The sequence below is a fragment of the Lynx rufus genome, unplaced genomic scaffold (genome assembly GCF_022079265.1).
Source record: "Lynx rufus isolate CCGP_SWC_20201006 ecotype Redwood Valley unplaced genomic scaffold, mLynRuf1.p SCAF_20, whole genome shotgun sequence".
Taxonomy (NCBI): domain Eukaryota; kingdom Metazoa; phylum Chordata; class Mammalia; order Carnivora; family Felidae; genus Lynx; species Lynx rufus.
The window spans coordinates 23,315,309-23,327,378 of NW_025814835.1; the positions used below are offsets into that span (position 1 = coordinate 23,315,309).

The 12,070-nt window shown below is 37.6% G+C and overlaps 1 protein-coding gene across 1 annotated transcript; it reads left to right on the forward strand.

The window, feature by feature from the left end:
* Positions 1-8,798: 8,798 nt before the first annotated feature.
* Positions 8,799-9,550, forward strand: LOC124517052 (14-3-3 protein zeta/delta-like). The gene has a single exon (XM_047086244.1). It carries the CDS (start codon positions 8,819-8,821, stop codon positions 9,548-9,550), a length of 732 nt encoding a protein of 243 aa, XP_046942200.1. The 5' UTR covers positions 8,799-8,818.
* The last annotated feature ends 2,520 nt before the right edge of the window (positions 9,551-12,070 follow it).

The following is a 12,070-nucleotide window of genomic DNA, read 5'->3' on the forward strand; positions in this document are numbered from 1 at the left end:
GTTTCATCTAAGAATCTTGGGTCTTCTGCCAGCACCCATGAAAAGTGTGGTATGCTAACCTGTTAGCTTGTAAGCATGGTAAAGTCTCAGATTGTTCACAGTTTTGACACACATCAATTCCGAATCAATTTCATTTCAAGTAAACAATCATGATGAATACCATGGAGTCCAAACATAAGCAGGAATACCATGGAGACCTCAAGAACTCTTAGCCAAGAAACAAAGGAAAGAATTATTATTCTACTTTAGACAGGGGCATGACTGAAAGCTACAAAATCTTGTGTAAGAATTGATTGTAAAAGGGAAGTTAGAATATTTAAAAGAATCAACTCTTTTCAAGTGCCCTCAAGCTGATTGGAAAGATCTGTGTATATGAAAGTAGTTGAAATACAAATGATTCTCTTTTAGTAATTAAAAAAATCCTCTGAAAATATGCTAAACATATTTCCCCCAGTTTTAAAACACTAATGTTTTCCTTTAAATATTTTACTTTTTAAATGGTATCTGATAATGCAAGTAACAGTCATGATACAGACAATAGGAATTGTATGAAATTATGAAATCTTAAGAATATATTCATTGGAGTCCCTCTTCTAGAATGGTGATAGGAAGAGCTCTGTGGCCCTACTCTCTGGTAAAATCATAACTGATGAAAATGATTTTAAACAACTACTTAAAGTCTTTTGAAATTGCATCAAAAATAAAATACCCAGGAATAAACTTAACCAACAAGGTGAAAGACATAATGCTGTGAAGACTACAAAACAATGATGAAAGAAACTGAAGATAACACAAATAAATGGAAAGATATCCCATGCTCATGTATGAGAGTAACAAATATTGTTAAAATGTCTATACTACCCAAAGTAATCTACAGATTTAAGGCAAATCTTACCAAATACCAACATTGTGCACAGAACTAAAAGAAATAATCCTAAATCTTCTATGGAAACATAAAAGATCCCACTAGCTAAAGCAATTTGGGGAAAGAAGAACAAAGCTGAAAGTATCACAATCCCAGATTTAAAGATTTACTACAAAGTTGTAGTAATCAAAATAGTAGGGTACTGGCAAAACAAAACAAAACAAAGAACCAAATAAATCAATGAAACAGAAGAGAGAACCCAGAAATAAACCCACACCTATATGGTCAATTAATCTACGATGAAGGAGGCAGGAATATAAAATGGGGAAAAAATGGGGGCACCTGGGTGGGTCAGTCGGTTAAGTGATCGACTTTGGCTCAGGTCATGACTTCACGGTTTGTAGGTTCAGGCCCCACATTGGGCTCTGTGCTGACAGCTCAGAGCCTGCAACCTGCTTTGAATTCTGTGTTCCCCTCTCTGCCCATCCCCTGCGTGTGCTCTCTCTCTCTCTCTCAAAAATAAACAAACATTTAAAAAAATTTTTAAAAATGGGGAAAAATGGTCTCTTCAACTAATGGTGCTGGGGAAACTGTACAACTACATGCAAAAGAATGAAACCGGATCACTTTTTTACACCATATCCAAAAATAAACTGTAAGTGGATTAAAAAGACCTAAATGTGAGACATGAAACCATAAAACTCCTAGAAGAAACATAGGCAGTTACTTCTTTGACATTAGCCGTAGAAACATTTTTCTAGATATCACTTTAGATAAGAGAAACAAAAGCAAAGCTAAACTATTGGGACTACATCAAAACAAAAAGCTTTCGCACACCAAAAAAGCCATCGACAAAACAAAATGGCAACCTACTGAATGGGAGACTACATTTGAAAGTGATATATCTAATGAGGGGTTAATATCCAAAATATTTAAAGAACTTATACAACTCAACACTCCCAAAATTTGATTAAAATATGGGCAGAGGACCTAAATAGACCTTTTCCCAAAGAAAACATATAGATGGCCAACAGACACATGATAAGATGCTCAACCATCACTATCAGGGAAATGCAAATCAAAACCTCAATGAGCTATCACCTCACACCTGTCATATTGGCTAAATTCAAAAAGGGAAGAAATAACAAGTGTTGGAGAGGACACAGAAATAAAAAAATCTTTTCTTGGTGGGAATACAGATTAGTGCAGCCACTGTGGAAAACAGTATGGAGATTCCTAAAAGAAATTAAAAATATAATTACCATATTATCCAGTAATTCTACTACTGGGTATTTACCCAAAGAAAATGAAAACAGTAACTTGAAAAGAAATATACACCCCTATGTTTACTGCAGCATTATGTGCGGTAGTCAAGATATGGAAGCAACCCAAGTGTCTATCAATAAATGAATGGATAAAAAAGAGGTGATATATATATATATATATATATATATATATATATATACACACAATGGAATATTGTTCAGCCATAAAAAAGAAATATTTTGCCATTTACAACAGTACAGATGAACCTAGAGTGTATAATGCTAAGTGAAGTCAGAAAAAGCAACTACCATGATTTCCCTCATATATGGTACTTAAGAAAACAAATGAATAAAGAAAACAACAACAATGAAACAGACTCAAATACAGAGGAAAGGTGGGTAAAGGGGATAATGAGTACACTTAGTGAATGAGCACTGAGCAATGTGTACAATTTTTGGATCATTATATTGTACATACTAATATAACACTGTATGTTAGTTATACTTCCATAAAAACATAAAAAATCTCTTTAAATTGTTCTAATTAAGACAAATAAGTTGTCCATAAAGATCATAGACTAAAAACATTTATTCACGAAAATCTATTAAATCTTGCTAAGAATAGCTAGATCCTGTGACATATAAGCCATAGCCCACTCCCTCTCCCCATTCAACTCAGGACAGAAGCTCCACTCTGGATGGGTAGACAAGAAGGTAGGACTGTCATCCTTCAGCTCGCACTCAAGGGATACAGTGTTTTATTGTAGGAGGCAGCCATTAGAATTTCTCACCAGTGTCCCTCCAGCTACATGTTTCAGGCTAAGTTCCTGGCAAGTGTGGCAGAGAAGTCAGGGGCTCTTTTATCCACCTTTCCACCATTCATAAGACAGAATTTTTGCCACAGGTACAGAAAGAAAAAGAAATACTTAAGTCTCAATTTCCTTTATCCCAGTTCATTCATAGGGTAGAAGTTTCATCCCGTAAAGGTAAAACAAGAGGATTAGAAGCTAGTGTCCCCATTTAAGCACGTTCCTTTTAAAGCACAGATGTCTGAAGAAGTAGGCCACTGTCCTATCCCCCCCATATGAGTGTGTTCCCTTAGTTTGCTGTGTCCTTTTCTAGGTGTGTGATCAGACTGTTAAGAATACTCCAACTTGCAAAAGCAAAGTCATGGGATGTGGTTACTAAAAAGACTGACAGTATTATTTTGAATGTAAGCATAGTGAGGCTTCATGGAATCTGAAGTTGGGAATCAGAAAGTTAGGGACTCACTCAGGGGTATCACTTTCCATCTCTTACACTTGTTACTGACCAGGTCTTGCCCCACCTCCCTGTTTGCTAGGCTCCCCTCTCTGCAGGCCCGAGTCATCCACTTGCACATTTCCTGCTCTTTCATAGTTCACATGGGATTGACTTGACTGCAATTGTTCTTTCAGCTCAGGAAATTTACTAACTACCTTTTCTTTGTCTCTTAGTTGAAACTTTAGAGAAACAACTGCCATGGCTTAGTCCAACTTATAGACTGACTCCTCTAGATGTCTGTAAGTTGGAATTGTCTCCTGTGAAAAAGAAATTCATGTATGACTGCCCTAGCAGAAGTGGCAAGTATGGGCAGCTGGATTTAAAGAGGACACAGGTGTGTGTTGTCAAAAATTCAAAAACAATAAAGATTAAAACCATGACAGTGAAATAGCGTGTAGTAAGCTACTATGCACAAAAGAACATATCATAAACTGGGAGTCTTCAATCCGAAATTGATGCTCAGCCTGCATGCACCCAAACAAGTCATCCCAAGGCAGGACTAATGCAATGCATCCTGGGACTTCACTGGCCTGTGCCTCATCCAGATGCCATGCCAAGAAAACTCCAGTGTGGCACACCCAGATCCCTTGCCCCATGCTTGCTCCAGTTCCAGCGACTCTACCAAGGCAGCCTCAGTGTAGCATGCCCAGGGACCCCATTATCCCATGCCCACTCCAGGTCTAGCTGTCTTCTAAGGCAGTCCCAGCATGGTACACCCCAGGATCTTCCTAGCCTGCATCTGCTCCAGTACCCTGCCAAGGAAGCCCTAGTATGGCGCACCAAAGGACATCTGGATCATGTCTTCTCTAACTCCAGTTGTCTTGTCAAGGTAGCCCCCATACAGCAAGATCCAAGACCCTCGCACCCAGTCTGCACCCCCTCCAGTCAGGTACATGCAGTCTACACAGGAAACGCTCCTACATAAGGCCACTCCTTCAAGACCAGGAGAGGTAGCTGTTCTACCTAATTCATAAAAACAAACAGAAAGCCAAACAAAATGAGAAGACAGAGGAATATGTTCTAAATGAAAGAACAAGATAAAACCCCAGAAAAAAAATCTTATGAAAAAGGGATAAGTAATTTACCTGATAAAGAGTTCATCGTAATGATAATAAAGATGTCCACTGAACTCAGAAGGATGGTGGAACCATGAGTGAGAATCCCCACAAAAAATTAAAATATATAACAAAGAACCAACCAAGTGCTGAGGAATACAAAAACTGAAATGAAAAATACACCAGAGGGAATCAATAGCAGATGATACAGAAAAAAATGGACCAGCAACTTGTTAGAAGAGTAGAAATCACCCAATCAGAACAACAAAAAGAAACAAAATAAGTTTAAAAAATGAGGATAGGGGTGTCTTGGTGACACTTTCAGTTGAGTGTCTGGCTCTTGATTTAGCATCAGGTCATGATCCCAGGGTCATGAGATTCAGCTCTGTGTCAGGCTCCCTGTTGAGCATGGAGCCCTCTTGAGAGTCTCAGTCTCTCTCTCTCTCTCTCTCTCTCTCTCTCCCTCTGCCCCTCTCCCCAACTTATGTGCTCTTTCTCTCCCTAAAATAAAATTGTTTTAAAAGCTTTAAAAGTGAGGATAATTTAAGGGATCTCTGGGACAAAATGAAATTTCTTATATTCACATTTGTAAGGGTCCCAGAAGAAGAAAAGAGAGAAAGGGCAAAATAGTTACTAAAGAAACCATTGCTGAAAAATTCCCTAACCTGGGGAAGGAAATAGATACCAGGCCAGGAAGCACAGAGTCCCAAAGAAAATGAACACAGAGATCTAAACCAAGACATAATCATAAAATGGCTAAAGATAAACAAAGAATATTAATCAAATAGTCACATGGGAAATTCTTTAGAATCGTCTGATATTTCAGCAGAAACGTTTCAGGCTAGAAGAGCAGCAGGATTTAGGTAAAGTGCTAAAAGAGAAAAACTTTCAACGAAGAAAATCTACCCAGTAAGGCTATCATTCAAAATTCAAGAAGAAAGATTTTCCCAGACAAGGGAACTAAATGAGTCATCACCTCCAAGCCAGCCTTATAAAAAAATGTTAAAGGGTATTCTGTAAGAGAAACAGAAAAGGTCATAGCTAGAAATTTTTTAAAAAGTCTATGAAATCTATATAAGGAAGAATTCTTACCATATAGGCAAATATATAATAAAGGCAGTGGGTCAGCCACTTCAAGATGCTAGTATGAAGGGTAAAGACAAAAACAGTAAAGGTAACTATAGCTAAAATAAGTAGTAAGGGATACATAAAATAAAAAAGATGTCAAATATGACATCAGAAACATAAAATGTGGTAAAGGAGAAGTAAAATTGTAATGCTTTTAGAATGCATTCAGACTTAAGCAACTATCTAGATTAAAATAGATTGACATATACATATATATGTATATATCAACAACATAAATGATATATATATGTGTGTGTGTGTGTGTGTATATATATATATATACACACACACACACACACACACATATGTATGTCAATGTATATAAACCTCATGGTAACCCCAAGAAAAAAAAACTTACAATAGATACACAAAAAATAATGTGAAAGGAACCCAAACATAACACTACAGAAAACCATCAAATCATAAAGGAAGAGACCAAGAGAAGAAAGGAACAGAGAAAAACTATCAAACAACCAGAAAATAATTAAAATGGCAATAAGTACATGTCTATCAATAATTAAATGAAAATGAACGAAATGCTCCAATCAAAAGGTATAGGGTGGCTGAATGGATTTAAAAAACAAAACCCATACGTATGATGCCTATAAGACATTCACTTCAGATCTAAAGACACAGAGTGAATGTGAAGGAATGGAAAAATGTATTATTATATATAATATAAATAATATTATATTCCATGCATATAAAATGAAAAGAAAGCTGGAGTAGCAGTACTCACATAAGAAAAAATATATTTTAAAACCATAATTGTAACAAAAGACAAAGAAGGGAATTACATAATGATAATGGGATCAATCCAAGAAGACGATACAATACTCATAAATATTTATGCACCCATCTCAAGAACACCTAAATATAAAAAACAAATATTAACAAACATAAAGGGAGAAATTGACAGTAAAACAATTATAGTAAGGGACTTCACTACTCCATTTACATCAATGAATAGATCATCTAGACAGAAAATCAATAAGGAAATACTGGCCTTAAATGACATGTTAGATCAGATGTACTTAATAGACAGATACAGAATACTCATCCAAAAACTGCAGAATACACATTCTCTTCAGGTGCACATACATGAACATTCTCCAAAATAGATCATGTTAGGCTACAATTCTCAGTAAATTCAAGAAGAATGAAATAATATGACACATTTTCTCCAACCACAAAACTATGAAACTAGAAATCAATTACAGTAAGACAACACACAAATATACGGCAAATGAAGAACATGCTACAAAACCACCAGTAGGTCAAATAGAAATCAAAGAAGAAACAAATGAAAATGGAACACTTTACAAAATCTGTGCAGCAAAAGCAGTTCTAAGAGAGAAGTTCACAGTGATACAGGCCTAACTCAAAATACTAGAAAAATCCCAAATAAATGATCTAATGTGACTTCTAAAGGAACTAAAACAAAGCCCAAAATTAGTAGAAAAAGGAAATGATAAAAATCAGAATGGAAATAAATGAAACAGAATAAAAACGATGAATGAAACTGAGGGGAGGAGCCAAGATGGAGGAACAGGATAGAAGTTTTTTGTGTGTCTCCTGTCCATGAAATACAGCCAGACCAACACTAAACCATCCTGCACACCTAGAAAACTGATTGGAGGATTAACACAACAATCTGCACAACCTGAACCACAGAATTTAGCAGGTACGTGGCACAGAGATGTGAACTTGGGGAGCGAGAAGCCTCAGCGGGCAGGGAGTTGCTTTTGTGGGCGGAGAGAGGACAGAGACGGTGGGGGTAGGGGGGAGAATACGGGAAAAGCAGCCCTCCCCAAAAGCAGCTAGAGGGAAAGTGGAAAATTGGAAACAGCCACAGGGATTAAACTAAAAAGGGAGAATGGAGAAAGGAGAAAGGAGAGGGTTTAAATTCCATTAAGACCGTAAAGAAGGGGAGAGCAAAGTCTGCAACTCCACAGCTTGATACCTGGTGGTGCTCTGGTGGGAAGGGCGAATCCCCAGGAGCAGAGTGGGGTCCAGGAGGTTCTTGAGCCACATGGGGAAAAATGGTTCCACTGCTGGAAGGACATTTGGTAGAGACTATTGAAGCCACCTGGTCTGAGCAGACCCGAGAATAGCCACATTCTCTGGCACTGGAACAAGCTGGTTAAGGGTGGAGTCTGGTGTCAAATGTGTGTTGTGATTTTCTATAATCCCTGAAAAGTTGCTGCTACACTATCTTGCAAACTTCTTCTGGGGTGGGCTGGCACCTGACCACAGTCTCAGGGCACTGGCAGCAGCAGGGTCCAGCAAGCGTTCCTCGGTGCAGCCAACATTTGGCCATTGCTCGGTGAGACCCTCCCGCAGAGGGGCAGAACAGGTCAAAGCCGCAGTCCTTCAGAAGTAAGGGGCTGGGGAAAACAAGACTCTGAGACAAGACTCAGGAGAGAGGTATTACCTGGGGCTTGGCCACGGACAGTGAAAAAGCAGGGAGCGGACGAAAGCTGAAGATAGGACGGGTGCGCAATTGCTGATCAGGGAGAACAGAGTTCTGATACTAGAGACTGAGTACCTGGGTGACACCATTTTCACCACTCCTGTGCATGCGCATAGGCACCTACAAGCGCAACACCACTCCACCCCAGTAGGCTAGCAGCGCCAGGTAGTGGAGAATGGAGCCATTACACTGAGCCCCACCCAACTGGCCCAACTTCGCTCTTCAAGAACACAAGTCTCACTGCCCGCTTAGTTTATGGACTATAAAGCACTACATAGACTGACTTCTAGGGGAAAATGAAGTAATTTCAGTCCTATTTCAATCTGTTAGCAGGCCCATCTATTCAATTTTCTTTCTTTCTTTTTTTTTTCACTTTTCTTTTTCTTGAATACAGAAAGAGAAACAATTCATTTTTATTTTCAATTTTTATTTAAAATATTTTTCTTTAATTTTTTACTATATTTTTTTACTTTTGTGTAAATTTTTTCAAATTCTATTTTACTTCCATCATTTTATTTTAGTCTACTTCAATGTATTTCCTTTTTCAAATTTTCAAACGATTTTTTTCTTTTTCTTTTTTCTCTTTTTCATTTCTTTTCTTTTTCTTGAATGCAGAAACAGAAAAATTTCATTTTTACTTTCAATTTCTATTAAAAATATTTTTCTTGAGACTGCTGAGCCCCCGTCCATCCGTCCGCCACCACCCACTCTGGACACAGAACATCCAGTCATGGATAAAAATGAGCTGGTGCAGAAGGCCAAGCCGGCCGAGCAGGCTGAGCGATATGATGACATGGCAGCCTGCATGAAGTCTGTAACTGAGCAAGGAGCTGAATTATCCAATGAGAGGAATCTTATCTCAGTTGTTTATAAAAATGTTGTAGGAGCCCGCAGGTCATCTTGGAGGGTCGTCTCAAGTATTGAGCAAAAGACGGAAGGGGCTGAGAAAAAACAGCAGATGGCTCGAGAATACAGAGAGAAAATTGAGACCAAGCTCAGAGAGATCTGCAATGATGTACTGTCTCTTTTGGAAAAGTTTTTGATCCCCAATGCTTCACAAGCAGAGAGCAAAGTCTTCTATTTGAAAATGAAAGGAGACTACTATCGTTGCTTGGCTGAGGTTGCTGCTGGTGATGACAAGAAAGGGATTGTGGATCAGTCACAACAAGCATACCAAGAAGCTTTTGAGATCAGCAAAAAGGAAATGCAACCAACACACCCTATCAGTTTGGGTCTGGCCCTTAACTTCTCTGTGTACTATTATGAGATTCTGAACTCCCCGGAGAAAGCCTGCTCTCTTGCAAAGACAGCTTTTGAGGAAGCCATTGCTGAACTCGATACATTAAGTGAAGAGTCCTACAAAGACAGCACACTAATAATGCAATTACTGAGAGACAACTTGACATTGTGGACATCGGATACCCAAGGAGATGAAGCTGAAGCAGAAGGAGGGGAAAATTAACCAGCCTTTCAACTTTTGTCTGCCTTATTCTAAACTTTACACAGTAGACCATTTGTCATCTATGCTGTCCCACAAATAGTATTTTGTTTACGATTTATGACAGGTTTATGTTATTTCTATTTGAATTTCTATATTTCCCATGTGGTTTTTATGTTTAACATTAGGGGAGAAGAGCAAGTTAACATTTAGGGAGTTATCTGTTTTCATCTTGAGGTGGCCAATATGGGGATGTGGAATTTTTATACTAATATAAACATTTGGCATAGTACTTTTGGTACATTGTGGCTTCACAAGGGCCAGTGTTAAAACTGCTTCCATGTCTAAGCAAAGAAAACTGCCAAAATATTGGTTTGTCCTGGTGGGGAATAAAAGGGATAATTGGTTCTAGAAAAAAATATTTTTTTCTTTAATTTTTTTCTACTATACTCTTTACTTTTGTGTAAATTTTTTCAAATTCTATTTTACTCCCATCATCTCATTTTAGTCTACTTCAGTGTATTCATTTTTTTCAAATTCTCAAATGATTTCCTTTTTTTCCCATTTTTTTTCTCTAATCTGTCAAACCATTTTCAACACCCAGACCAAAACACGCCTAGCATCTAGCACCATTTATTCAATTTGTGTGTGTTTAATTTTTTAACTTTAATATTTTTTTAATTTTAATTTTTCTACCTCATTAATTCCTTTTCTCCCTTAAGAAATGACAAAATGAAGGAATTCGCCCCAAAAGAAAGAGCATGAAGAAACGACATCCAGGGATTTAACCAACACAGATACAAGCAAGATGTCTGAACCAGAATTTAGAACCACGATAATAAGAATACTAGTTGGAGTCAAAAATAGACTAGAATCCCTTTATGCAGAGATAAAAGAAGTAAAAACTAGTCAGAATGAAATAAAAAATGCTATAACTGAGCTGCAATCATGGGTGGATGCCGCGGCGGCAAGGATGGATGAGGCAGAACAGAGAATCAGTGATATAGAGGACAAACTTATAGAGAATAATGAAGCAGAAAAAAAAGAGGGAGATTAAGGCAAAAGAGAACGATTTAAGAATTAGAGAAATCAGTGACTCATTAAAAAGGAACATTAGAATCATAGGGGTCCCAGAGGAGGAAGAGAGAGAAATAGGGGTAGAAAGTTTATGTGAGCAAATCATAGCAGAAAACTGTCCTAAGCTGGGGAAAAACACAAACATTGAAATCCAGGAAGCACAGAGGACCCCCATTAGATTCAACAAAAACCGACCATTAACAAGGCATATCATAGTCAGATTCACAAAATACTCAGGCAACGAGAGAATCATGAAAGCAGCAAGGGGAAAAAAAGTCCCTAACCTACAAGGGAAGACAGATTAGGTTTGCCGCAGACCTATCCACATAAACTTGGCAGGCCAGAAAGGAGTGGCAGGATATATTCAATGTGCTGAATCAGAAAAATATGCAGTCAAGAATTCTTTATCCAGCAAGGTTGTCATTCAAAATACAAGGAGAGATAAAAAGTTTTACAGACATACAAAAATTAAAGGAGTTTGTGACCACTAAACCAACCCTACAAGAAATTTTAAGGGGGACTCTCTAAGGGGAGAAAAGATAAAAATACAAATACATATATACATACATACATACATACCAAAAGCAACAAAGATTAGAAAGGACCAGAGAACACTACCAGAAACTCCAACTCTACAAGCATCATAATGGCAATAAATTCATATCTTTCAGTACTCACTCTAAATGTCAATGGACTCAATGCTCCAATCAAAAGACATAGGGTAACAGAATGGATAAGAAAACAACATCCATCTATAGGCTGTTTACAAGACACCCACTTTATACCCAAAGACACCTTCAGATTGAAAACAAGGGGATGGAGAACCATCTATCATGCTAATGGTCAACAAAAGAAAGCCAGAGTAGCCATACTTATATTAGACAATCTAGACTTTAAAATAAAGACTGTCTCAAGAGATGCAGAAGAGCATTATATCATAATCAAGGGGTCTATCCACCAAGAAGACCTAACAGTTGTAAACATTTATGTGCCAATTGTGAAAACACCCAAATATATAAATCAATTAATCACAAAGAAACTCATTGATAGTAATACCATAATAGTAGGAGATTTCAGCACCCCACTCACAGCAACAGACACATCATCTAATCAAAAATCAACAAGGAAACAATGGCTTTGAATGACACACTGGACCAGATGGACTTAACAGATATATTCAGACATTTCATCCTAAAGCAGAAGAATATACATTCTTCTCCAGTACACACAAAACATTCTCCAGAATAGACCATATAGTGGGACACAAATCAGCCCTAAGTACAAAAAGATCGAGATTATACTGTGCATATTTTAGACCACGATGCTATGAAACTTGAAATCAACCAGAAGAAAAAATTTGGAAAGGTAAATACTTGGAGACTGAAGAACATCCTACTAAATAATGAATGGGCTAACCAAGAAGTTAAAGAGGAAATTAAAAAGTATATGGAAGTCAATGAAAATGAT

Coding starts and splice junctions, on each gene's coding strand:
- LOC124517052 (XM_047086244.1), top strand. CDS start 8,819: ATGGATAAAAATGAGCTGGTGCAGAAGGCCAAGCCGGCCGAGCAGGCT.